This window comes from Neurospora hispaniola, assembly GCF_033458365.1.
Source record: "Neurospora hispaniola strain FGSC 10403 chromosome Unknown B0T23scaffold_6, whole genome shotgun sequence".
NCBI classification, from domain to species: domain Eukaryota; kingdom Fungi; phylum Ascomycota; class Sordariomycetes; order Sordariales; family Sordariaceae; genus Neurospora; species Neurospora hispaniola.
Window position 1 is genome coordinate 105,567 of NW_026944411.1, and position 25,366 is coordinate 130,932.

Sequence of the window (25,366 nt, forward strand, 5' to 3'; positions counted from 1 at the left end):
GAATTTCAAAAAAAAAAGGGGGGGGGGGAGGGGGTTTATATATATAGATTCTACCAAAGGCGGTATATAATTTTAATTCCATCACGTATATATTTATATAATAGTATTTGTAATATGTAATATATTTATAGAAATAATATATATATATATATTTATTTTTTAATAAAAGCAAGTGAATTTTCAAATTGAGAAGTAATAAAATTATATTATTCCCTTTCAACTAATCTTTGAATAATCCAGGATTAATTCAAATGAAAAATAAAAACCTTCAAGCTATATATTATATATATTCAAAGATATAATATACGTCTTATATATTAAATAGAAATAAAATCCATTCCAGGATAAATATATATATATATATAAAATAGTAAAATATATATATAAATATATATATAATATTATATATTATTAAATGAAATAAAAGTCGATTTTTAAAGATTATATATATATAAGAATTTTTAAATTAAATTTTTCATTCTAAAAGGTAAATTGTAAATAATCCTTTAATACCAAATATAATTTATTTATTTAATTCTTTAAAAGTATTCCTATATATTAGTAATTTATATTAAAATTATATTAATTATATTTATTTCTATTATATTTTGAATTTAATTTCTTAGTTCTAAAGCCTATTATATTAAATTATTTATATTCTTATAAAATATTTTCTATTTATTTATTAAAATAAAGATATTTCTTTTTATATAAATAGAATTAAAATAGTAATAGAAGATTTTAAATACACAATTTATAATATTATACTAATTTGTTATATTTAGATAATAATATCAAAAATACTAAGAATTTGATAAGAAGCTATAGATAAAGAATTTAAAATTTATATAATTAAATATATTAAATTAAAATTTACAATAATAAATAATCCTATTAAATTAAATAAAAAAATAGAAATACTATAAACGTGAAGTTAATAAATATATAGAACTAGATTTTATTCATTTTATTAAAAATATATTTTAATACTTATTAATATTTCTTAAAAATAATTTTAATATAAATATAAGTAGATTATTTATAAGTTTTAAAGTAATGAAACTAATATAAACCTCTTTACTATATAGAGAATAATTTCCAATGAATATTTCTATATACTTTTTGATTTCTTAATAATTAATCTATATATATAATAAGTATATTTGATATTTATATTAATAGCAATATATAATAATCAAAAATGAATATACTATAGAATTATATATTAATATAAGCCCAATTTTATATATATAAATTAATAAATTGGAAATTGATTTATATAGCTAATAATTATATTAAAATAATCTTAACATAAACTTTAAGGTTAAAAGTATAATAATTAATATAGAGTTATTTATTAAAAAAAATGAAATCTAAATATATTACTTAATATATTATAAATTAATTTATATTTTTAATAATTATATAAAGTATTTGTGAAAATAGGAAATTTAGGGTAAGTATAAATTAATTGACAATATACTAAGAAATATATTAAAAGTAACTTATATTTTTAATAGTTATATTATATATATAAAATAATATAAAGTATTAAATAAATAAAAAATAAACTATTCTATATTATATAATACTGTCTATATCAAATTACGCCCGGAATTAATATATTAATCATTCATATTTATATAAGATTTAAAATAAATATATATCAATTTCAAATTTAATAGTTATATTAAAAAATTTATATTAATTAAATATATAAAGTATAAAGTAAATAAAATATAATTAATATTAATAATATACTATATATAGAATTACACTTAGAATTATTATATTAAGTAAAAAGAATCTTATGTAAGATTGAAAGTATTTATAAATTAGTTTCTAATATATTAAGGAGAAAGAAAAAGAAAATTAATTTGTAATATATTATATAATATATTATTATAAATGAATTTATATTTAGAAAATTAATATTAAATATTTATATTTATATAAGATTCAAAGTATATATAGTTAATTTCTAATACATTAATTAATATAATAAAAACTAATTTACATTCCTAAGAATTATTTAAAATATTTAGATTAATATAATATATTAAATTGAAAGAGAAAGAAAAATAATTTATAATATATTATATAATATATTATAAATTAATTTAAACTAATAATAATTATATTGAATATTTATATTTATATAAAATTCAAAGTATATATAAATCAATTTCTAATATATTAAATAATATATTAAAAATTATTTTATATTCCTAATAGTTATCTTCAATATTTATATTAATATAATATATTAAGTAGAAAGAAATATAAAATTCATTTATAATATATTATATAGTAAATTATAAATGAATTTATATTTGTAAAAAGTATATTGAATATTTATATTTATATAAAATTCAAAGTTTATATAAATTAATTATTAATATATTAGGAAATATATTAAAAAGTAATTTACGGTTTAAATATTTATTTCAAATATTTAAATTCATATAATATATAAGGTAAGAAGTAAATAGAATACTATATACTTACGTACTTGATGGAAATTAATTTTTAATATATTAGAAACTGATTGTAGAAAATTAAGTTTTTGAAAGCTAAACCTAAATAAGTATACATTATCATATTATTGATATTAGCTTGTGGTAAGACAGCACAGTACCAATTCTCATTTTTGTGTACGTTGAAGTCCTCCGATTGAAGGCCGAGGTCAGTCTTGGCGTGTCTTGGCGCCTTCTTGGCGCTCCGATTGAGGGCCGAGGTCGAGGGCATGTGTGAGGTGAGGTAGGTCCTCGGTCTGGCCAGACTTCCATTGCATGATGGCACCTGTCCTTTTCAAGGCTATCCCCGTCCTCGTCCTTGTCCACGGTCTTCCCCATATCTGTGCATGGCTCCCCACAGGCACTGAATCGCAATAAGCAAGAGAGCTCGAAAACCCCAATGATGATCAACGATTCGCAAACCTAAGATAACCGATTGTTGGTATCATGGCTTACGTTGGTGATTTGTGCTCTCGTAGTGAGTCGAGTCTGGGCTGTTGGCTTGGTTGACGGTTGGCGTCTCCTTGCATCACAATCACCTTCTTTTCCGGAACCGTTGGTCCTGTTTCATGAAATGGAATGCATGACCGATTTAACCTTTCCATTATCCCCTTGCGACTTACTTAGGTAGTCCCTCGGGTGGACGACAGTCAGGCAGGGTAGTAGTGGTTTCCATTTTCCCTTGGCATTCCCGGACCCTTTCTCTCTTTCTGCCACTCATCTCTGTGCAATGTTTCAACGGGGGGAGCAATTGCACGTCGACGACACCGGACCACCCTCACCCCCCCTTGGGAGCGACTTCCCGGCTCCAGGTGACGGATCGAAAGTCTAGGTACCCTTGCACTTCCATCAAGACGGTCATCAATGCTGATGTCTACTTTAAAGAGACTTTCGCCCACTTCTCTGCTCCAAGTCCGGCTTTTGCCCTTTTACTTCGTCAGCTCAAGCTCGCCGTCCAGTTCTCAACCTTCCCGTCTCCCGTACATTGACTGAAAAAAAGAACGAACCAAGAGCCGGCTTCTTGTTCTTTCGTAACTGTCTCTGTCACATTACTCTCTTTTTAGTATTATTTGGGTTTCAAATCTATCTGCGGCCCAGCCCAGTATAACAAGCCAGTCATTTTCAGCAGCAAGAAACCCAGCTTCATAAGACTTCCGAACACTTGAGAGAAACGATTTTGCTCAGTCTCAGCACACCTATCGCTCGCTCTACACATCACCGTACCCACCGGGGTTACTCCACACTCTTTGACGACAACGACAGCAACAACCTGAACCGAAAAAAACATCCGCACATCTCAGTCAACCACTCAAAATGCACAACTCACGCTTCCACTCCCTTGCCGCTCGCCTCACCCCCCACGGTCTCCGTACCTCTTTGCGCAGCCGCCGGTCCCGCTCATCGTCGTCCTCGTCCCGGACTAGCAGCTCAGACGGCGAGGTGGAAAGACTCGTATCGCCAACCAGCTCGACGGCCAGCCGCAGCACGCTCAACCGCGCCGGCAGCAACATGAGCTCTTTGTTCGGCATTCGATTGGTGCCTTCAGAACCCGAGGAGGAGGAAGAAAAGGCCGGCCCCAAGGAGCTCACAAATGTCTTGGAGCCAAGACCGACGGACGATATGTACTTTTGCAGTCTGGAGGAGAAGATGCAGATGCGATCCTTTTGAGAAGGGCGGTGAAGCAGGCATGCATCAACCTACTACTGGGGCATAGGCGGCCAAGAAAGGAACGATGTGACGTTAATGGGAAAAGAAAGAAAGAAAGAACCCCGACCCTCGCGAGCTCTGGCAGACAGAAGGAAGGAAAATGAGGACATGTCAAATTGGGGGAGTAATGGGAATAAGGATGGGAAAGGAAAATAGGTATTGGGAACTTGACGTCGGCGGCTGATGGCCGACTGACTTGACAGGGATACCGACCCGGCGTTGAGGTTATATATTCACGTTGGGGCTTTGTTTCTTGTCTCTCGCTGCAAATATTGAAAATGGTCTGGAATCAGCAGGCTTCTTTATTGTCGGAACTAGGGGCGAATTTTTTTTTTTTTCGAGCGGCGTCTTATCTTTACGGATCTTGGACTCCTCTACTTGTTGTTTCTTTTTATTTGGTCCTTTTTTTTGGTGACGATATTTTTGATGAGTTGATGTCGTTTGGTAGACTACGTATGGTAGTCATGCTGTCAAATAATTCTGACAACTTACAATAACTTGTCTCGAATGAAAGTCGACACATAAACCCCCCCCCCCCCCCCCCCCCCCCCCCCCCGAAAAAATGCCTCATTGCCATGCTGAGAACCTTTGTACTGCTTCTGCCAACTCACTACAGGATGCTTGTTTTATGCTTGGGATGTCTCAGGCTGTTTCAGATATCTTGTCCTGACTCTTGATGGACAGAAGTGGTATTGATAACCGGGATTGCGTTCCCGTGGGTCCGTCGACTGTGGAGCAGCGGGGCTGATCTACCGGTATGGGGCCCGATGTGGGTCTCGGATCGTAGTACCGATGTCCGGCTTGCTAGACCCATTCTTCGGTCCCGATCTCTGGTTCGTGCTCCGGTATCTCTTGACTTGCCCGGGAAAGTACGGAGCAGCAAGAATTGGAAGGGTCGGTCTGTCTCCATTGCACGATCACGATGAGCCACATGATAGGCATCCGCAGTCAACACGCACGCGGGTTTGCTGACTACTGGGGTGCTACTTTGCAAGCTAGCAATCTCCCCCAGATACATGTGGCCGTCTTGGATTCGCTACAGAGTTGCCCAGCCTTGGGGGGGCCAGCGACGGGAAGGCGGTGACGCGAAAGGCCCGGCCCGTGATTTACGCAGTACACCTCAGAGTCCATCAAAGCTGTTCTTACAACTTTGCAACTTCCTGAGCGCCTTTGCCGCCTCTGTGTGGTCCGCCTCCCGCTTGTTGCTGGGGGTGCTTTCAATACTGTAGTCCAGTTCACACCGTAATAAGCCGAGTGGTCACTTTGTTTGGTAGTATGTCGGTCGGGCACCAAGCTCAACATGGTTCGTGTCATTCCACTTTTTGGTCCTTACTCGGACGTTTTACTCACCAGCGCAACATACCTACCTACCCACCCACACCCTCCTCGGCATCAGGTGAAGCTGTGTTCCAGCATGTCAACTTGTCAAGGCTAATAAGAGCGTCGTACACTGGTCCAGACGTTCCCATGTGGGGGCACGAGTGGTTACAGGTGCCCCCATGTCGCCTTGTTATTTAAAGAGAGACGCGTGTCGGCACGAAGCAAGCCGCATGCCCCATGGGATGTAGACATCATGTCCCGAAAGCTTCTGTGCAGCTTCACCTTCCGCCTCAAGCTCTTTTCCCGCCTGCCTTCCATTTGACTTCCGTCTTCCGTCGCACGGAGCTTGCTGGGAGACAGCTGCCACCAGTCGAACGTTTCGTCTGACGCTCCATGACGTCGGGTCGCCTGGCCTAACGAAAGAGTGAGTGATCGGGAACAACAAAGTCGACAGTTGCACTTGCACTTTTGTGGTCACCGCTTCATCCGGAAGCTTCCACTCTCATTCCCTCTCCATCATCCACCCACCAAGCCTCTCGGCTGAAGGCAGGAACATAGCTTCAAGTCCTGTACTTTAGAGCTCTGGTCCTCTACGCACAAAGGAGCGCTGGTCGCACACCGGGCGTTGGTCACTTCTCTTAACGGCATAAACCTTACTGCATCACAAGGCAGCTGGAGACGTACGGTTACGCTAGGCACATAGCTGTGCTTGCTGAGCCACGCCTGCCGCCAGGAGCCTGGATACGACGATACGCAGAGCCAAACAGTCCCTCATTCAGATTAGGTACTTCTAGACAGTTACGCAGCAAGCAAACACCGGGACGACAGCAGCTCCAAAGTAGAGGTGCCGGCACCTTTCAGCACGTCTTCAGCACCCTTTCAAGCCTTTGAGTAATGCAATATACCCCTTCTTGCAGCCAGCAGAATCAAGGATAACACCTCGGCGGACATCATTCGGTCACGTCGGCCCACAACACCATCTTCTCAGCAGAACGAATTCACGAGATCCTTAGATCAGTCTAGGATCGCATTCATCCATCTTCAAGCAAACATGGCGCTTCCCTTCACCACCTCCCAAGACCCCGACAGCATCAATGGTAGACTTAGGCGCCTCATGTCCCGGAAAAGGGTCCGAAGCAAGAAGGAAGACAAGAGAAGGGCAGTAGAGTCGCCGGTACCAACTACCCCCATCGTGGCTCTCGCCAAAAGATATGATCCCTGCTCTTTCAGGACCCGACTCGCCGACGCAGGACTCGCTCCCGAGCTTGGTCAATTTATGGCCAACCATCTGGTAGCAACAACAACAACAACAACAACAACAACAACAACAACCCCCAAGGCATCCAACGGATGTGTGGCGGTTGAGCGATCCCTGGGAAGGCCCGGCGAAGTACCGCCCACACCCCTCCGCGCTACTATGAGAGTCAGTTCGCGGACGCTACGGTCCCGCAAGCGAAGCCGACAAGAAGACGATGACGGGTACACACCGTCCGCGTCTACCAAGATCATCACGGTACCCAGCAGCATCTTGATAGTTCCCTCAGACGAAGATGGCAGCGACAGTTTGGCGCCAACACCCCTCTCCCCTGGCTTTGATTTGGTCGACGTTGCCTTTTCGACAGTGGAAGAGTTCGAGGACACGGAAATGGTTTCTTGGAACGATAGGCGACGGGATAGCGGGCCCATCAACTTCGACGCCAACATGTCGACAATGCGCATGCCCTTTTCCTATCAGCACCCACGAGGGACAAGGAGAAGTGTGGTAGACATGGTGGTGACCACCGACTCAGCAGGATTCGCGTCGGATGAGTGGTCTGTCATTGCAGACGCATCCATGATCCCAACCTTCGGACCCAGCGATGTCATGAAGCAACCGATTCATCAGGCCATCGTTAGGAGCTTTGTCTCTAGGTGTAGGGCAGCCAAGCGGAGAATGATGACTTCTCGACGGCACGTATCATGTCGACATAGCTCGACGGACATGACTGCTGGCCAGCGTGCCTCGGTTGGTGCGGTGCACTGATGATGGGAAGGGGGGTGTGGAGGTCCCCCAGGATGATGAAATGAGCTCTGGGACGGTGGCATGTGTGGATTGTAGAGATGCAAATGCTCCGGCAGCCAGTTGATGATAAACACGAGGTATGGGTCAAGATATTGGCCTCGAGGGAGATGTATCGCTTTTTTTTTCTTTTTTTTTTTTCTTTCTTTCTTTCTTTCTTTTCCAGAATAGAGAACTGCATACGGCATGGAGTATGTAGCAGGTAACACCGTGCTGCTATCGAGGAATTGCCTTGTCGACTCCACTACCTTATAGTAAACGATGTCCAAAAAACTGATAATTGAATCACTTCGTTATATCTGTACATTATATATCCATCTCATGAGCCTCATTCGTTGGACTCACTTCGTACTTCCATAAAGTGTTTTAACAGCATCACCAATTGACCTTTTATGATCACCTTGTAAAAGAGGGCATAATGGTTAGCGTCGGAACACAAGAAGGTCGAAACTGAGCCTACAGAGCCCCCAGATACCAAGCCCGAAGGTGCACCTGGCACCGTTCAACCAGACGGAACTAAGGCCACAGATTCCATAGCCCAGAATCTTTCAGTTGGACATACTGTTAACAGCCCACGAAAGCTCGTCTACAGTAGAATTGAGCCGGAGAATCGGCTCAAGCTCCGAATGACCGGTTTTCAAACCAGAAAGTTACAAAACCAAGAGGCCACAAATAACAACGTAGATAGCCAGGAGGTCGAGGACCAAGAAGTCTCAGAGTAGGAAGTCAAAGACCGGGAGGTTGAAGATCAGGGAACTCAAAAGCCATGAAACCAAAAAAGCCAAGCGCCTTGGAGAATGATACCAAGCCTGGAGATACAGTGCCTCGGGACACTCTAAACAGAGATACTAAAATCCAAGCCAACACGAAGAACCTGGCCGGAGCGTTAAGGAGGGCCGGTTGGATTTGGAGGGTTGGAGTCGAGTATTCCTCGAAATAGTTCCCAAGAGCTTTAACCAGCCCAGCAGTCTTCAAAATAATAAAAGCATCTTCATCACACTGGAATGAGACAATCTCCGAACCGGCCAGAATAGTTTCAGTTTAGAGCCTGCCTGGCTTTGGAATGTCACGCCTCCAACTGGCAAGGACACTCGCAACTACAGCCTCGACGGGACATCTGGCCTTCTCTTCCGTTTAACTAATTACGAATTCGCTAACATTATTGTTCTATCATCATCATCTGTCCTCGATAAAGTCTGGGGTATCGCTACTGTATACACTAGAACCTTGATCCATTCCATCTTGAGAACACCTCACATTCATGATCATTACAACCACAAGGAAGAATCACATTTGCCCAGGCACTTGCTTCATGCATATGCTTCCCATTCCGTGTGCCTCGAACTGGAAATCAGTCCATTCAAATGAGGACTTTGTAATCCGTCAGAATGTATGTATGTACAGTAGTACTTTCCCCCCTTGTGCCGTCAGGAATCTTCCCACGACATGCGTTCATTTGCCTCCCGGTGGATCACCGTTTTTGTTGTTTTCTCTTTCGCTAAAGCCGTTTCTTCATATCGACCACACAATAACTGACATGCATCTTCTCTCCTTGTATCATTCACACCATGCACCGAGCTTGATTCTGCGCAGAATCCGATATCTGGAGAGAGCAGCAGCAACAGAACAGTAATAATAACTTCCGTGCCGAACCATGGGGGTAAACAATGAGAAACCGCAACCTAACCATACCTTTGAGGCCCTCTCTGCACGGAGGAACATGAAATAAAGAGATACCTCTACGCCTCTCTCCCTGATTTCCCTTGACACCTGGCGCCACCGCAAAGAAAAGTTTGAGCGTGTAAATAAGGAGCAGTGCAAAACAAAAACCTGCCATGCCGGAAAGATGAAGGAAAAACAAAAGCCAGCCCATCGGCGCGGACCAGGTGATTAACCCTCGCCGTGTTTCCTAGAACCGGCTCCCTGTGCATCAAGCAGGTGATAGGATGCTTTTTTTTTTGGTGAGAATAGGAAAATTGGACGAACGCGGTCTCCATTGGGTTCAGAGACAAAAGGCATACCGTCATCTATAACTTCATGATATGTCGTCAAGCGCTAGCGAGATCCAACCGCGTCGTAGCCTCTTTTGAGAACATTGCATGGGCCAGAACCCAAATGCTAGCCCGTGGACGCAGATGCACCCAAAACATGCTTAAGGCAGCTGGTCAACGGGGCGGTCCTTGAGCTTGTCAAGAGAGATCTCGGCGTCAACAACGCCATAGAGAACAGCGTTCTTCTTGGCCCACTGCCGAGTAAGAATGGAGGCTAAGAAGATGTCAGAATAAGATTACGAGACAAGCAAGGCCGGTTGGTTGACATACCTTTGAGGAACTTCTTGCTGGCATACTTCTTGAAGAATGCTTCATGAATAACGGGACGGGCCAAATAGTCCACCATGAGATGGAATACAGGCTCGATCTCCTCCTCGGTATAGCCAGCATAGTAGGCGATAGTCTCGTCCTGTGATCATGAGTGTTAGCCACAGGATGATATGGCGAGTTTAGAAATCCATCTGTATAACTTACCCATTCTCCGCGGTCCAGGATCAATCGTGCCAAGTACATAGCAGCAGCAGCGACATGGCTGGGGCGGTAAGGCATGAAGCGATGGTCCAGCAAGCTGATCTCCATCAGGTACTTGCCAAGGGTACGGGACTGAATATCGTAGTTGTCTGCCTTGGAGATACGGCGGAGAAAGTTCATGGGGTTGGGGTAGCTAAGGTCGTAGTTGAGGGTCGATAGAATGAAACGCTCAGCACTGAGGATCTCAGCTTCAGTAAAGCCGTCATCTGCAACGTGGCGAAAATTGGCAATGTGGGGGGAGAGGACCTCCTCGTACTTGGAGGCAACAAACATTGCGGTGATACCCACGAGCTGAAGACGATCGAGCTGGACGACCTTTTCGCTCAAAAAACGATCGATGATGTTAACGGCAAGGAACAGCGTCTCGGGCAGCAGGTGAAACCGAGTATGAACTTCAATGAGCCAGTCGATGAGAATGCCACGAGTCTTCCATTCGAGGTCGTCCTGGTGGCTCATGTACTGAGGGTTCGGCACTGATTTGCACTCGAGGTCGCGGAGGTACTCAAAAATTTCCGTCGCATACTCGGCGACCATAAGAGGATCCTCGAGGTCTTCAGTGTCAAGGTCCTTAACACCTGGCGGATACACTGGCTGAACAGGGACGACATCGCGGACGACGGGAGCGGGGGGCTCGGCCATCGGCTTCGCAGCCTTGGAGGGAGCATCGTTCTCCTTGGCCTCAGTCCTGGGAACCTTCTTCTTCTCGGGCTCTTCGACGTGGATCTTCTTGCGGGCCGGTTCACTTTCAACAGGTGCTGATTCCTTGGTAGGGGCGAGCTTGGATGTGGACGGAGGAGGCTTGCGCTTGGCGGGAATGGTGCCAGCACCAGCACTGGGGCCGACCGTCTTGTTGGGCTCTTTGTTGGATAACGCGCGGCGGGCAGTAGTCGCAGTACGGCTCGTAGCAGTTGTGGTCTTCTTCTGGATGCCACTCGGCTGGGCCGCCTTCGAAACTAGGCCGGGCTTCGCAATCGCTTTCTTCGTTCCCGCAACTTCAACCTTGGTGACATTGCTGACGTCGCCCAGTGCATTCCGCTTACCGACAGTGCGAGCGGCAGTGGCGGCGGTGGTTGTCGAAATCGTCGTCTTTTTGGTCTGCATGGTTTTCGCGGGCATGGACAATTCGTCGACATGGAGAGTGGCCGCCTTGGCCCTCGTCATACGTGTCGTGGTTGCTGTACTGTTCTCGTCATTTTCGTTCGCGAGTGAACGCGGGTTCCTCGTCCGCTGCAGGGTTGGGGTTGAGTTAGTACAAGCATAGCATGCTGTGGACAACCAATTGCATGATTGAACGACAATGCCAACTGTGCAGTAAAACTTACAAGATTCGGCATTCTCGCCTAAACCTATGCTGGCACAGAAATTGATGTGAAATGTGTCTACTGACGGGGAGGTCAGCTAGCTATTTGGGTGTTTCGTTGTTGGCGAAGTTCGAGGTGGAGAGACTGGGTCTTATCGAAAGACCGATCCCTGTCACGGAGGGAGGGTTGACGCGAACGACGAGCGAACGGCGAGGGAATTGTGAACACGGACAGTCAATGAGACTAGACGTACCGACTACAGAGCCCAAAGATGTCGGGAAGAATGGACACCGGCGGTCGGCAGTGATATCGCTGTCGGCACGTTGTTGAAGCCGGAGATCAACCCTGGGTCCCGCGACAGAAGGTTGGCTGAGACCGTGAAGGATGTGCTGTTGTTGGTCGGGAATGTTGCCCAATTGGTGACGACGGTCGGGGCAAAGCACGCAATGGCGACGTCCGGAAAGATGACTGATCGCGGCCAAGGGTTGCCGTCGTGATGGCAAAGGCCTTCGCGAGTCCAGGTGATGCGGAGTGGGAATGCTAGTTGGCGGACGGGAAAGGGAGGTATGATGTTTACGAGGCAGAGAAGAATGGGAGTCTTGTTTTTGCGAGGTCTTGGTGGAGGTGCCAGTGCCAGTGCAGCCCAGTGGATGGGGCTGGAGTGCCAGTGGACGGAGCGGGCGTGTGGACACCCACCCAGGTACCCGATCGGACGTGCTGGGACTGGGGCAAAGTAGTGCCCTTCGAGGTCACTAGTGCAGCGAGGCTTTGAACCTTTGAAGTCCAAAACACCGGAAAGGGAACAAAATTACCACAACAAGTGATGACGCGCCGTGCAATATGGGCTTTTGTCAGACGCACGTCTCGCTGTTCTCTGCCTTGCTAAGTTGTCGAAAGATGAGGATGCCGTTGTCGAATAAGCAAGTCGAAAAGGTTGTACTGCCGAAGAAATGCAGACTTCAATGTCCGGAGTCGAAAGTTGCTGTTGTTGCTGTAGCTGAAAGTCGATTGTTGTGCGTCCAGGGAAATGGTTGTTAGTCGGATGGTGAGTGTCGAGTTGCAGAATCCGGAGTCGAGAAAGCGGCCAGGAAATTGTACCTGGGCCGGGCGCTGTTATGGAGCACTGCAAGCAGAAGGTACAAAGAAGGGTCGCACCTCAAACACGCAGTGAAGGAACTGAAGGCGGCAAGGCCACCACAGGCCACATCCCTCCCTTGCTGTCATCCGCCGTCAGGGCAACACTGGCAACCGCAGGGCAATTCGGTCAAATCAGCTTCTGATTGGTTTAAATTGTCCATCAGGCTGCGCGTGAGCTCCAGCAGCTGTCAACACTACCTATCCTGGGTCAGACGCGACCGGAACCTTGGGCGGGCAGGAATGGAGCACGATGCACGCTCTTTCCCCGCGCCGCACTGCACCTTCACGCGGTGGTGACTTGGTGCCTTCCTCCGAGTCCCGCGCCCGCGTTTTGGAGCGCTGTTTGCAGCACTTGTCCCCTGGAAAGAAACAAGGCTCTTCACCAAAGGCCAGTGGCTGCACCACACAAGCCACACTATTAGCAGCCACAATAGTCCGGGATCGCAAACCAATGCACGGCTGTGATTGGCGCATCAGCCGAGCAATTTTCCACAAGCAGTTATCGACGACAAGCCGGCGACGGGAACCTCGACGAGCAGCCTGCGAGGACGTCGCATTCCGGTTGCTGGAAATCGCAGCAATTGTCCCCTCCAGCACCCTCACCTCCCCAGAGCTCACCGCCAGGAGCTTGGGATATCCGACAGCGATCGAGCAGCCATGCTGCAGCCTCAATTCCGACCCCTCCTTGCGGGGACAGCTTCCTTTGCCCAAACCGTGCTGGGCCGCACCGTCGCCAGATGCTATGCCACCAAGGCCGCCACACAATCAGCAAGCAGCACTAGCACCAGCAACACCAGCAAAGATGCCAAAGCCAAGATCGTCACTCCCTACGTCCGGGACGCCGGCATGATGAGAACTTACAAGCCGCACACGCCTGGTATCCGTCACTTGAAGCGCCCGATCAACGACCATCTGTGGAAGGGCCGGCCGTATCTTCCTCTTACCTTTCCCAAGAAGGGTCAATCTAAGGGTGGCCGTAATCACAGTGGTCGCGTCACCGTCAGACATCGCGGTGGTGGTCACAAGCGAAGAATCCGCATGGTCGACTTTGAACGATGGATCCCCGGTCCGCACACAGTCCTGCGCATTGAGTACGATCCCGGTCGCAGCGCGCACATTGCGCTGGTGAAGGAAGAGGCCACAGGGAGGAAGAGCTATATTGTTGCGGCGGATGGCATGAGGGCTGGAGACGTTGTGCAGAGCTACCGGTCCGGTCTTCCCCAGGACCTGCTCGATTCTATGGGTGGTGTTGTTGATCCTGGTATTCTGGCTGCGAGGACATGCTGGAGAGGCAACTGCTTGCCTGTGTCCATGATTCCGGTTGGAACCCAGATCTATTGCGTTGGCTCCCGTCCGGATGGCAAGGCTGTCTTCTGCCGCAGTGCCGGAACATATGCAACCATTATTTCCAAAGAGGAGGAGACCCGTGAGGATGGTACAAAGGTTATGACGGGCAAGTTCGTCAACGTAAGACTGCAGAGCGGAGAAATCAGAAGGGTCAGCAAGGACGCTTGCGCCACCGTTGGTATTGCCAGCAACATTATGCATCACTACAGACAATTGGGCAAGGCCGGTAGAAGCCGTTGGCTCAACATTAGGCCTACTGTGAGAGGTTTGGCGATGAACGCAAGTGAGTAGACTCCCGAAGCATCCGTTTGTCAAGCGAGCAAAACCAACTAACGGCCTGGTAGATGACCATCCTCACGGTGGTGGTCGTGGTAAGTCGAAGGGTAATAGGCACCCTGTTTCTCCTTGGGGTACACCTGTAAGTCATGCCCCTTTATTTCCTTCTTTCCTCTGAACAGACGCCTTACCCTCTTTTTCTGTAGGCCAAAGGTGGTTACAAGACTCGCAGAAAGTCCAACGTCAACAAGTGGGTGGTTACCCCCCGGGTCCGCAACATGGGAGTCCGGAGGAACAAGAAGACTACATGAAGAAAATAACCCACTGTGTTCAACTTGGGCTATATACCCACCATCTTGTACAATATATAGTAAAACGTATTCATTTGTTCGCAGGCCGGCAGTTCGAGGGCTCAGTACATTACCGGAAGGATGCCATGTGTGGGTATTTGGCCCAATAACATCGTCTGTTGGAGATCTGCCGTGTTTGTCTTTGTTTTACACTTTCGACTGAGCAACTCTACGGCGATGTGGTTCAGGGCCCGGCCAAGGCCGTAACTGTGCCTCTAAATCGGCATACGATTTCAGGAATGTACCAAAGACTACACATGGTGTCTGTTAGACTCGGTCGCCATATACCGATCACAACGTAACAGAAGTTAATTTTTTTTCTTTTCTTTTTTTTTTTTTTTTTCCCATGATTATAGACAACAGACTACAATGAAAGAAACTGAAGCCGTCTGGTCATTGGAGTCGGTCGAGTTGTCCAATCACATTTTGCGTTCATCTCCTCTGCAAGGAGCAGGACAAAAATGCCGTCCCCCTTCGCCCTTTCAGATCTGCTACCGGCTTTGTGAACGCCATCCTGGGAAAAAAAAAGACAGGGCGTAAATAGCCGCGTGGGTAGACCTGAGCGCAGCGAGGTTCTTGTGCATTCCAGCGGCGGTATCTTTGCAGTGATTAACTGCGTAAGGGCATATCACGACAGCGTCTCGGTATGCGCCCGCAATTCGGCCAAACATACAACGCCATGAAGGAATGAGGGTCGACAAAAGGGAAGCATAGTCTCATCTCCATAGAGGTATACCACAAGATCAACGGGGTGATGAGTACACTATTTGAAGCGTCTTTTCGGTGGTTTGGGCAGAGTTTAAGGTTTGCGCCATTCTTTTAGTGCACATACTGTCTCGCAACGTTTCGCTCGTTCTGGGCGGTCCCCGTTTGACACTTTTGGAGATTGAATGGGATCGATGGAATTGGTAGTTGTACACTAAATAGTAAGGAAAACTGAGTGCGCCACCATGTCTGGTACCTCACGACCCCGACAGGTAAATAAATAGATAGGTAGGGTATATCGTCCTTCTCTGCGGTGCTTCTCACCCTACACTAAATGAGTTAAGATGCACTAACATGGAAAAGCTAGGGAGTAGGTACCTACCTATGGCTGCCCCCATACATACCTCATCCATGTCGGGTAGCGTTAGTGTAGAGGTACGCGGGACTGGGGTTCCACTTGGCCAGGGGCCACTGCCTAAACCACCCCCCTGAATGATCTAGATTTCCAGGTTGTTACAAGATCGTTGGTTTCGGTTGTAACCTCAACCGGCATGTCACCGAGGAAGCTGCCATTCTCTTGTTTCCCATCCGCTCTTGACCGAATAACTCGTTCATCCTCGATAATCTCGTTTTTACATTGGTTTCCTTCTCTTAGTTTCATTTCAGCTTGGTTATTATTGTTCTCATTCTTTTCGAGCCGCTGTTACGGGACTCACTGCATTGCCGCTGGGAGTATTGTTGACCTGTCAACTGACTTCAAGCAGATGGGAGGAGTGCGGACTGCGGGGACCAAGCAAAAATGTAGTGTAGCAGTTGTAGGTAGTGCAGAAACAGGCATGGGGATTCTATGTTAGCGTTACACGTGCGGTCTTAGAAAGAGGCTTAGACGTCTTGGGTAGGAAATCGTGGACGCTGATCGCTGGGTGAAACTCATTTTCTGTCAGACCGACAGGTTCGATACAAGAATGAACTGTTCAACCTCTGCCGTGCTCTGCACACTCATTACATGCACGCGCCAGGTCTCCGGCTTTACGTATACTGCGTACTCCCGTCACGACATCTTTGTGCTAGTCCGGCAAGGTTGTAGGCTAGGTACTTGTACTTAGTTTCCCCAAAATATCATCTCGGTTCCCAACCACTGCAGCCCATAGGTTTGTATTAGCCTGGTCACACCTCTTGTCGCTTCACCCTTACATTCAGCTGCGGTTTGCGCCTATTGAAACATCCTCCTATTACCTACCCACGCTACTCTTTCCGGCTGGCAAACGCGACCAGGCGGACTGCTAAACGGACTGGACGCAATCTGACCCAAACTTGCGCTTCCGATCTCTCATCTTGCCGTCCCTTTTTTGCTCGAGGTTTTCTCTCCCATCCGACCACCCCTCGGATCTTCCTTAGGTCCTCATGCCCGACGATTCAGAAGACCTCCTCATCCCTCCAGCACATGCTCGCTCGATTTCACCATCACATACCGGCTATACACCACCAACTTCGACGACGCTGATGATGGACGATCTCAGGCACATCCGGGCTGGTGGGCCAAAGAGGAAGAGAGGAGGATGGGTGGTGGTAGTCTCGTATGTCTTTGACTGGGTCATTATCGCTGTTGCCGGAGTCATTGGCTATATTTTTGGGGCTAAAACCCCAAACAAGAGACCTTTCTCGCTTTACGATCCCAATATCTCGTATGTGAAATCACAATGGTTTTCCTGACAGTTTCTGCTTGATCCATTCAATGGACGTGATGCTAAGACGTACAAACCCTCCAGATTCCCCTTCACAGTAAAGGAAACTGTGCCGGTCTGGCTGGCAGCATGCATCAGCGTGATCGCCCCCATCTTCTTTATTGCCGTCATCTCGCTGGTATTCGTCCCTGGCACTACCGTACCTCGGGGCACGCCGAAGGCCTTGATCTGGAAGCGAAAGCTATGGGAACTGCATATTGGCTGGCTGGGGTTGGCTCTGTCGATAGCGTCAGCCTGGCTGATCACGAATGGCATGAAGAACCTTTACGGAAAGCCGCGACCGGATCTTCTCTCGAGATGCCAGCCCGATCTCGCCAATGTCGCCAAGTATATCGTTGGAGGTTATGCTAATTCCAGCATGAATGGGCACCTGGTCAGCGCAAATATCTGCATGAATCCAGACAAGGCCAAGCTGGATGATGGGTTCAGGAGTTACCCCAGCGGTCACTCCAGCTCCGCAGCAGCTGGTGAGGACCAACCTGTTCCTATCCAAAGCAGACACTGCTTGGTAGCTGAGAACATGATTTACTGATTAACTGACATCCCACCAGGTCTCATCTACCTCTCACTTTTCATCGCCAGCAAGTTCGCCATCACAATTCCCTTCCTCGCCTCCGGCACGAATGTCGATGCCGCCTCTTTCTCCGCCTTTCCCTCGCGGACTCGCCATAACACCGCCACGTCCGCCATGGGTGGGCCCGAATCGTACGAGATGGCCCCGCGGGGCCCCGCAAGCTCGGGGGGCGGACGGACCTACACGGGCGGCAGCATTGGCGCGGCCGAGGAGAAGCGTCTTGCGCGACACACGCGCGCCGTGGCCGCCGTACGCCTCCAGGCTGCCGCGCCGCCGCTCTACCTGCTGCTGATCTGCATCATCCCGTGGTTCGCGTCCATCTTTATCGCCAGTTCGCGCTGGTTCGACTTCCGCCACCACGGCTTCGACATCCTGTTCGGCTACCTCATCGGCTTGATCTGTGCCTTCTTCTCGTTCCGCTACTACCATCTGCCTATTTCGCAAGGTGCTGGGTGGGCTTGGGGTCCGCGCAGTCGCGACAAGGCGTTCTGGGCAGGTGTCGGCAGTTACAGCTACTCGACTGATCACAACGTCGGCGAGTACTATCGCGCGGGAGACGAGGAGGAGGCGCTGAGTCCGGATTCTTTAGATCACGGCAGCAGCTATGGGCGCCCCGTGGTACGGGCCAATGGCACCGGTTTGGAAAGTAATGTGGGACCGGACCAGCCTGGTGGGATCATCACGGGGAGGAAACCACCGTCGCTTGACGTTGATCAATGAGAACAGGTTGATACGGCTTACAGAGAGGGGTAAATGACGATCAGATATGAGGGGTAGATTTCGATGTATTCTCGGATCAGAAGAGTCAAGGTGCATTTTCCGGAAGTAGGGACTTGGCCCGGGTGGGTGGGCTTGATGACAAAAGCGATTATTCCTCTAAACGAGGAATCATGAGGAACAGCAAATGGTTTATGTCACCAACATGGGTTTTGGTACAGTCTCTCTTATGTTCAGGAGGCGTTTGAGATAGGGAAATGAGGAACCTATCCATATATACAAATATCTGCCTGATTACTCTTCAAGGGAAGTTTGAGCACACTGGTCTTCGGCATCAAAGTGTTTATACTGTAGTAACAGTTCATGTATTTGACAGGTTCATGTTGCCGCATGACACCGCTTGTGAATCTTTGCTCAGTAGACGCTTGGATATATGGTCTGGTCGTTTTGGATTTTCACACTCTAAGAAACTGCCTTCAGTTTCAAGCGTTAAGTTCAATGTCCCGTCGATTTGACGATTGGTTCTTAGGAGGCTTGAAACAGAGAAGGGTGCAGTTCAGCACTGACGAAGAGAAGCAAAGCCGGCAAGGTGAGAAGAAATCGTCTGGTAAGAATCGAAAAGACGTATAGCTAGACCAAAGAACATGAACACTCTATCAATGGCTCTCCCTTATTCGCATCGATCCCGAGGTCCGCTGTGTAGAGGCTGGTGAGGGCGGGGATAAAAACAAAAAAAAAAAAAAAACAAAGATAAGAGAGACACCTGTACTCATACTTCGTTACTCGATACTGTATGGTATATGCATTTCACCACCTCAAAAGATCCCGTACCTCGCCTGTTCCATCCACTCATCGAACTCCACTTCAGCCTGCTCTTCATAGTCCTCCCCTAGCCTGAGACTCCGTCGCAGCCTTGCAGCAGCAGACATGAGAGGTGTCAGCCAATAGGTTGGCTCGTTTTGCTCGTTTGGTAGCTCAGCTTCATCATCAGCTTCGTCGCCCGCTCCAATCGTGGCTTCTGAATTCCAATACTCTTCATCCGCTTCCCCTCCAGTAGCAGCAGGCCCTTTCTAATGAACGCCTTCACCGCCGGCAGCAACGCCTCCCGTTGCTGTACCTGCCGCCGCCGCCGCCGCATGTTGCTGTTGGGCACCTTCAGCCTCATCCATAGCAGCCAGCTCCTCCTCTTCCTCCTCTTCCTCCTCCTCTTCATCATCATCGTCAAGCTCAGCCTCGTCCTCGGCGTCCTTGAACCCGCTCTCGACCTCGAGCTTCCTCAGCCGCCTACGCATCTCGTCCCGCTGGCTGTTCTGCCAGCGCACCAGAGCGGCAGCGGCGTGCACCTTGAAGCCGTAGCAGCGCGGGATGTAGCGCTCGACGCTCTTGGCGGGCACCAGGGTCGGGTATACCTGAAAGAAGATATTGTGGAACGAGGTGCCGAAGTAGGCGCCGTCAATGGCGGCGTGGCGCGACGACTTGGGGTTGTAGATATCCTCGCACCGCGCGCAGTACAGCTTCACCGGCTTGGAGTTGGGCACGTCCGAGAGGCCCATGGGCAGCAGAGGGTGCGAGGAACACATGACGCGCGGGCACTTGCCAAAGTCGGCTTTTTTGTACTTTTCGAACTGTTGGTTTTGAGGGGGGAAGTGCGTTAGTCACGGATGAAGACGAGGAGACGCTGGATGAAGATGGGATGCTGAGGGTTGATTACTAACCATTTTTTGAAGACCCCGCGTTGTGACAATGTATCGAGCATGGACAAGACCGTACAGGTGCCTAGCAGACTTCTCTATTGTTTCCCGCATGTCGTCATCGCAGTCGAGGTCGAAGACATCGGTGATGAGATCGAGAGCATATTGGTAGTACTGGACCTCAGTGTTGAGACCGGTTAGATTGAACCTATCAGTAATGTAGTCCTCGTCAATTTCGCAAAAGTACTCATTGCCTCGCGAGGAAATAAACTGCAGGCAGACGCGCAAATGTTAGCATGATTGGGGAACCTTTACTGTAGTAAACAATAACAACAATTGCGAGAGAAGCATACCCAGTCGCGCCAATAGCTGGCATAGTCACTCTCAGACTCGCTCACGAAGTCATCCATGGCCGGCGACACCAAGTCTATACTCGGCGCATAAAAAGAAGGGAGGAAGGTGGTGGTGGGAGGAAAGTGGGCGCGAACGACCGTCGGCTGGCGCTTCGCATCAACGAGGCCAAAATCCCGGGTGCCGGGGTGAAGTCCGGCGTTTGAACCTTTTGTTAGGCCGAACTGATGAGCGCCGGGCCGTAGATGGGGAGTGGGAGGTCCGAGTCGGATGAGATGGAGCTGGCACAAGGCACAATGACGACAAGATGTTGGAGAGGATTGTGATGCTTTTTTTGCGACGGTTCGATGGGAGTTCAGGTGGAAGAGGGTTCAAAGCCGTCCCTGGTGCAGGGCAACGGCAGGGCAGGCGAGGGGGTCTGGACTCTGGACCGGGAGCCAAACAGGCTGACAGTCCATGACAAGGGACTTTTTTTTTGGTGGGGGGTTCATCGCCGTTGCAGTGGTCCCCGCAGGGCAGGTTGCAGTGCCCCCCCCGCCCCTGGCTCATCGCAGTCTGTTTATCAGCAGTCCCGACCTACTACATAGAGGTAGGTTATCAGGTCTGCAAAATCGACCATCTGACTAGGTAGCGGGCGGGTACCTTTCGTCGGCCTCCAGTCAGCCCAACCGCCCAGCGTGTGACTCTAATTGTACGTTCACAGGTACTGGGGATGGAAGCATGTACTCTGTCATTACCGTAAGGTAGGTATTCTCTTGGGCGTCATGACGTTCAGTGCTAGAGTCTATACCTGATTTTCGAGCAGGTATATCGTTGGAGAAGGAAGAAAAAAAGCCAAAAAAAAAAAGCCCCCCCCCCCCCCCCCCCAAAAAACAAAAAAAAAAAAAAAAAAAAAAAAAAAAAAAAAAAAAAACAGAGAAAAAAAGGGGATAGGAACGCCAGTCGCCTGTGATTATAGCTGTTCTAGATTATCTTGAAAACTTCTATAACATTTGTGTTGCCCTACAACATGTGTCTCGAGCTCAAGACCCCCGCTTCAACATAAAATGACGTTCTGGTAGGATCGTGAGCGCCACGGCTATGGATATCCAACAACCCTACAACCAACTATCCGCTTTCCAATTTTCATGTGGATGTGGCCTCCATAAGCCACTTGATTAACCTTCGTACCGATTAGCACTGACAACGCTGCCGGCGTCGCTGATTGTCCGCCTGTCAGCATCCCAGTCACTACCTATGATCCCCTTGGTATTGGAAATCAATGAGCTGGTAGTGCTGGAAGCACCGTTAACACCACCACCCTGAGGAACTCCAAGCATTGTGCCCAGCCCGCTGCCTACGCTGCCATGGCCATCCTCCAGCTCACTTTCCTGCTTCACTCGCATCTTGGCCAGCTCCATTGCTTCACGCAGCGTGTCCCCCGTTTCATCGAGCGCTGCCAAAAACCGCGCCAGCTCTTTGCATAGCTCCCAGTCGCCCTCGCGCATTGCTCTGCTTAAGAGACGCACACTCTGCTCGCTTGCTGTTGCGAGTTCGTCAAAGGTATGGAGGATGAGCAAGTAGCCGCCAGCAGTCTTGAGGCTGCCACGCTGCAAGCTCTCCTCAAACAGCTCCTGAGGTGGAGGGAGATAGGCGAACAGAGTACGCCAGGAACGCACTTCCGTCTTGCGGGTACACTGCACCACAATGTCCAAGTACTGCTTGAACGATGAGAGAAGTGACAGCACGCGTGGGAGGATGGCATGTTCTGGAGCAGGCGGAGGATGGGCATCCACCTCTTCGTCCAGGACATGGTGCAGAAGTATTTCCAGTCCATGCGCAAAGTACTCAAGGTGCTCATATTGCTGAGCTAACCGCAACGCCTCAATCGGTCTGTTATTACTAAGGTAGAACCGCAGTATATCGGGTAGAAAGAGGTGCGTCTGGGATTGTTAGCAGGAAATTCTTGTAAATGCCACGCATTCTGATCTAGGGCTTACCCGTATCGAGAAACGGAAGAAGGAGAAGCTGACATCACGGCGCTGGATAAGATCGGACTCCACGCCAAGTACTATGGCTTTGCTGAGAAGAGCGGATAGGGGATAAAAGTCGATAGGGATTGATGTCATGGGTGGAAGCTCTCTCGTGGCTTCTCCAGAGGTGGCCCTCAAAACTGGCTCGACATCCGTCCAGGTCTTGATTTCACTACCATCAAAGATCCATAGCGAATTACGTAAACTGTCGTCAGCCGCAGCCGTAAAGACCTGCTTTTCGGAAGGTGTCAGGACGCCGCCCACAAATGGCTGGTCCCTCATGCTAACGTAGAATTCGAGGTTGTTCGCAATAACGCGCATATCGTATTTGAGACCGCCTTCATTGTATGAGGGCCGAAGGAGGACCAGCTTGCCATCAACCAAGAACAAGACAGAAGCATGAGCCACGTCTTGGGATGGGTCTCCGTCTAACAGCTGGCTCTCGGGCAAAATCCAGCTTAAACCTCGAACTCGTGCGGGTGATCGAATGATGCCATGGAAAGCTATGTGACCAACTTCCACCAGCCTAACGGTGCCACCAAATGGTGCAAATATGAAATGGTAAAGGAGGTTGTCGTAAGTATAAACGAGCAGCGAGTCTTCGCCAGAGGGAGTAACTAGGACAACGGGTGCCGACATCTCTTGGGTATGTAGCACGTTCGAGCTATCGAGGGATGCCTCCCGCGAGTAGAGACGGAGTTCGAAGCTTCTATTAGCCTCCACGGCAGCAACCAGGATGTTCTGGTACCAACACATGCCACCCTTTACCATAAATTGGTTCTCCGCGTCCCCATCCGCAAACGTCTTCCAGCGACTGCTGTTAACGCTATAGTGAGCCAAGCCTCTCCTGCCCGCAACTGCAACATATCGGCCGTCGCTGGAGATGGCAGTACACCTGATTGGCCAATGGTTCATAAGATAGCTGGCTGGTATTCTAGCTGTATGCCACAGCCCAGGTTCGGCCGAGATCGAAGTAAGATCGGGAAGGTCATATCCCCTATAGACCATGACGCTGGAAGTGCTCTGAAGCACGGTCCGGAAGAGATTTGCAGAGTTGTAGCATCCGGTCACTGCGCTTCGTGCCATCTCTAGCAGCCATATCGATTCATGGGCTCGCGCCACAAGCAACAATTCACAGCCACCTCCGATCCAGGCTGCGTCCAGGACACCGGATATCCACTCTTCCCCGGTTGTGCTAGCAATGGTTTGATCGGCCCCAAAGCTGTTACTTAGTGGCTTGCCGTATACACTCCATGTTGCCCATCCCTTTTCGTAGCCAGCAAAAAGACAATAGCCATCGGGAGAGTAGCTAAGTGTTGTAAGTCTGCCACAAGTGTTATTTGAAGCAGGGAGGTTGTGGACGTGAGAAGCTGGAATGTTTCCAGAGTAATCTTTTGCAGAAAACACGCGAATGTTGCCATCTGCGCAGCCCACAGCAATGAGAGAGAAGACCGCATTGACGATGCAACGTATGGCTTGTTCACCAGGTGTCTGCGGCGTATAAAAGCAATAGCCCTTGAAAAGCTTCTTTGGGTCGGGCGGCTGGTTGGTATCGGGTTCTAGTTGGCTGCCAGTGATGCGCTGGACAGCGTACGCTTTGCCGTCACTGGTCACCCATGTGGACAGGTTCATGCGCCTGTCATGAGTCATCTCGCGAACCATGACCTTCTTGTCAACCCAGCCCATGCGGCTCAATAGCTCTGTGCTGGTCTGACTTCCGGAGCTGTCTGGGGTCCATCGGATGCATTGAACTGCCGCAGGTTTCCGCGTAGCCACCACCAACTCGTCGTCCAAAGCCAGGGCACTCTCAATGCCGGCGTCCACTTTTATAACCATGCGGAAACGAACGCTGACATCCCTAACTCCCGATCCCTCACCGGGGCCCCATAGTATTTGGTCGGGGGCTATCGCTCCCGGGCCGCCTGCGTGGGTTTGCCGCCGTTTCTGGACGTTGGTGTGACTGGAAAAATGGGGTTTGTAGACTCGGGAGTCGGCATCGGTAGCCAGAGAGTAGGTGATCAGATAGCCCAGGCTTGTGCGCACGACAAATATGGCGGCGTCCGGACGCAGCATCAAGTTCGTGTTGGTACCGTAGGACTTGAGTGACGCCTCGGATCGAACAACAACAGCCAACACAACCGTTGGCTAACACATGAGTAAGCAGGGCGGAAATCCAATCGAAGGGAGAAGGGAATCATGCTGAGAGTCTACCTTTGTCTGCCAGATGGTCATTGATGTCGAGGTGATGACGGCGAACAAGTGGCCAGCTCTGGCAACTCGAAGAGCCAGTATTGGTTCCCTGGGCGGAGCATTGGAACGCGAGGGTTCTGGAGGAGGTGGAGATGGTGGTTCAGACTGCCCGTCATCGTAGTAGTCGTGCTCGACGGACTTGATGGCCGGTGTGAAAGGTGCTACCGGAGTGATCGGCGTAGGGGGGACACTCGAGGCATCGTGACCGTCGGCGGCGGGACCTGGGGACAGCAGAGAGGCCCTGGTAGGTCTTTGATCGGGGGCCGGTAGCCCATCGTGAGAGTAAAGGTGAGGACAGGATGGCGGGCAGCTGGCGCTTGTCGCATATATCCGAGGAGTTCCAATAGGCCAGTACATGGCTTTCCGAAGCCGATGCCTTCACGGCGGCCTCATGCGCATCAACAGCCTCAATACTTGTTGTCGATCGTAGAGTCAAATCATGTCGAGCCTGGAGTGGCACTCTAGGCGGGACAGGAGGTAATCGTGGGCTCCGAGTCCCGTAGTGGTGGTGATGGTGCCGAGTGAGGTCGTCGGGTGTTGATGGGGCCGTGTTCTGGTAGATGGATATTCAACCAAGTTGCCCTGGGGCGTTCCGTGAACAGGGGAGCAGACGGTAGGTGTCGAATTGGATGCCCGGGGAAGTACGTCCACGCTGTAGTACAGACTACATGCTGTAAACGGCGCCGGTTATAGGCGCCGCGCTACACTAGGTAGTGTCTCCATGTC

At 48.6% G+C, this 25,366-nt stretch overlaps 7 protein-coding genes across 7 annotated transcripts; 4 read left to right on the forward strand and 3 right to left on the reverse strand.

Annotated features, from left to right (window-relative positions):
• Positions 1 to 3,387: 3,387 nt before the first annotated feature.
• On the forward strand, positions 3,388 to 4,343 carry B0T23DRAFT_181478 (uncharacterized protein). The gene has a single exon (XM_062833080.1). The coding sequence runs from the start codon at positions 3,831 to 3,833 to the stop codon at positions 4,182 to 4,184; it is 354 nt and encodes a 117-aa protein (XP_062690385.1). The 5' UTR covers positions 3,388 to 3,830; the 3' UTR covers positions 4,185 to 4,343.
• Positions 4,344 to 6,116: 1,773 nt separating this feature from the next.
• On the forward strand, positions 6,117 to 7,987 carry B0T23DRAFT_181498 (uncharacterized protein). The gene has a single exon (XM_062833081.1). It carries the CDS (start codon positions 6,595 to 6,597, stop codon positions 7,564 to 7,566), a length of 972 nt encoding a protein of 323 aa, XP_062690386.1. The 5' UTR covers positions 6,117 to 6,594; the 3' UTR covers positions 7,567 to 7,987.
• Positions 7,988 to 9,494: 1,507 nt separating this feature from the next.
• Positions 9,495 to 11,905, reverse strand: B0T23DRAFT_181532 (G2/mitotic-specific cyclin-B). Its single transcript, XM_062833082.1, has 4 exons — positions 11,507 to 11,905; positions 10,128 to 11,411; positions 9,924 to 10,062; positions 9,495 to 9,867 (listed from the first exon to the last, which is right to left on the reverse strand). The coding sequence occupies exons 1-4, from the start codon at positions 11,516 to 11,518 to the stop codon at positions 9,755 to 9,757; spliced, it is 1,548 nt and encodes a 515-aa protein (XP_062690387.1). The 5' UTR covers positions 11,519 to 11,905; the 3' UTR covers positions 9,495 to 9,754.
• A 1,283-nt stretch (positions 11,906 to 13,188) lies between these two features.
• B0T23DRAFT_181548 (60S ribosomal protein L2, mitochondrial precursor) lies at positions 13,189 to 14,668 on the forward strand. Its single transcript, XM_062833083.1, has 3 exons — positions 13,189 to 14,252; positions 14,314 to 14,387; positions 14,452 to 14,668. Exons 1-3 carry the CDS (start codon positions 13,280 to 13,282, stop codon positions 14,554 to 14,556), a joined length of 1,152 nt encoding a protein of 383 aa, XP_062690388.1. The 5' UTR covers positions 13,189 to 13,279; the 3' UTR covers positions 14,557 to 14,668.
• Positions 14,669 to 16,225: 1,557 nt separating this feature from the next.
• On the forward strand, positions 16,226 to 18,654 carry B0T23DRAFT_454864 (PAP2-domain-containing protein). Its single transcript, XM_062841221.1, has 3 exons — positions 16,226 to 16,985; positions 17,070 to 17,512; positions 17,597 to 18,654. Exons 1-3 carry the CDS (start codon positions 16,705 to 16,707, stop codon positions 18,337 to 18,339), a joined length of 1,467 nt encoding a protein of 488 aa, XP_062690389.1. The 5' UTR covers positions 16,226 to 16,704; the 3' UTR covers positions 18,340 to 18,654.
• A 532-nt stretch (positions 18,655 to 19,186) lies between these two features.
• On the reverse strand, positions 19,187 to 20,561 carry B0T23DRAFT_181566 (casein kinase II subunit beta-2). Its single transcript, XM_062833084.1, has 3 exons — positions 20,381 to 20,561; positions 20,052 to 20,297; positions 19,187 to 19,961 (listed from the first exon to the last, which is right to left on the reverse strand). The coding sequence occupies exons 1-3, from the start codon at positions 20,435 to 20,437 to the stop codon at positions 19,407 to 19,409; spliced, it is 858 nt and encodes a 285-aa protein (XP_062690390.1). The 5' UTR covers positions 20,438 to 20,561; the 3' UTR covers positions 19,187 to 19,406.
• Positions 20,562 to 21,303: 742 nt separating this feature from the next.
• Positions 21,304 to 25,319, reverse strand: B0T23DRAFT_341388 (RIC1-domain-containing protein). Its single transcript, XM_062835889.1, has 3 exons — positions 24,602 to 25,319; positions 22,358 to 24,535; positions 21,304 to 22,300 (listed from the first exon to the last, which is right to left on the reverse strand). The coding sequence occupies exons 1-3, from the start codon at positions 24,995 to 24,997 to the stop codon at positions 21,536 to 21,538; spliced, it is 3,339 nt and encodes a 1,112-aa protein (XP_062690391.1). The 5' UTR covers positions 24,998 to 25,319; the 3' UTR covers positions 21,304 to 21,535.
• Positions 25,320 to 25,366: the final 47 nt, after the last annotated feature.

Coding starts and splice junctions, on each gene's coding strand:
- B0T23DRAFT_454864 (XM_062841221.1), top strand. CDS start 16,705: ATGCCCGACGATTCAGAAGACCTCCTCATCCCTCCAGCACATGCTCGC. Junction 16,986..17,069: donor CTTTACGATCCCAATATCTC/GTATGTGAAATC, acceptor CAAACCCTCCAG/ATTCCCCTTCACAGTAAAGG. Junction 17,513..17,596: donor CTCCAGCTCCGCAGCAGCTG/GTGAGGACCAAC, acceptor ACATCCCACCAG/GTCTCATCTACCTCTCACTT.
- B0T23DRAFT_181498 (XM_062833081.1), top strand. CDS start 6,595: ATGGCGCTTCCCTTCACCACCTCCCAAGACCCCGACAGCATCAATGGT.
- B0T23DRAFT_181532 (XM_062833082.1), bottom strand. Junction 10,063..10,127: donor TCCTGGACCGCGGAGAATGG/GTAAGTTATACA, acceptor TCATGATCACAG/GACGAGACTATCGCCTACTA. Junction 9,868..9,923: donor CAGCAAGAAGTTCCTCAAAG/GTATGTCAACCA, acceptor ACATCTTCTTAG/CCTCCATTCTTACTCGGCAG.
- B0T23DRAFT_181478 (XM_062833080.1), top strand. CDS start 3,831: ATGCACAACTCACGCTTCCACTCCCTTGCCGCTCGCCTCACCCCCCAC.
- B0T23DRAFT_341388 (XM_062835889.1), bottom strand. CDS start 24,997: ATGTACTGGCCTATTGGAACTCCTCGGATATATGCGACAAGCGCCAGC. Junction 24,536..24,601: donor TGACCATCTGGCAGACAAAG/GTAGACTCTCAG, acceptor CTCATGTGTTAG/CCAACGGTTGTGTTGGCTGT. Junction 22,301..22,357: donor TCTTCCGTTTCTCGATACGG/GTAAGCCCTAGA, acceptor TAACAATCCCAG/ACGCACCTCTTTCTACCCGA.
- B0T23DRAFT_181566 (XM_062833084.1), bottom strand. CDS start 20,437: ATGGATGACTTCGTGAGCGAGTCTGAGAGTGACTATGCCAGCTATTGG. Junction 20,298..20,380: donor CCAGCTATTGGCGCGACTGG/GTATGCTTCTCT, acceptor GTCTGCCTGCAG/TTTATTTCCTCGCGAGGCAA. Junction 19,962..20,051: donor CGCGGGGTCTTCAAAAAATG/GTTAGTAATCAA, acceptor CAAAACCAACAG/TTCGAAAAGTACAAAAAAGC.
- B0T23DRAFT_181548 (XM_062833083.1), top strand. CDS start 13,280: ATGCTGCAGCCTCAATTCCGACCCCTCCTTGCGGGGACAGCTTCCTTT. Junction 14,253..14,313: donor AGGTTTGGCGATGAACGCAA/GTGAGTAGACTC, acceptor ACGGCCTGGTAG/ATGACCATCCTCACGGTGGT. Junction 14,388..14,451: donor TTTCTCCTTGGGGTACACCT/GTAAGTCATGCC, acceptor CTTTTTCTGTAG/GCCAAAGGTGGTTACAAGAC.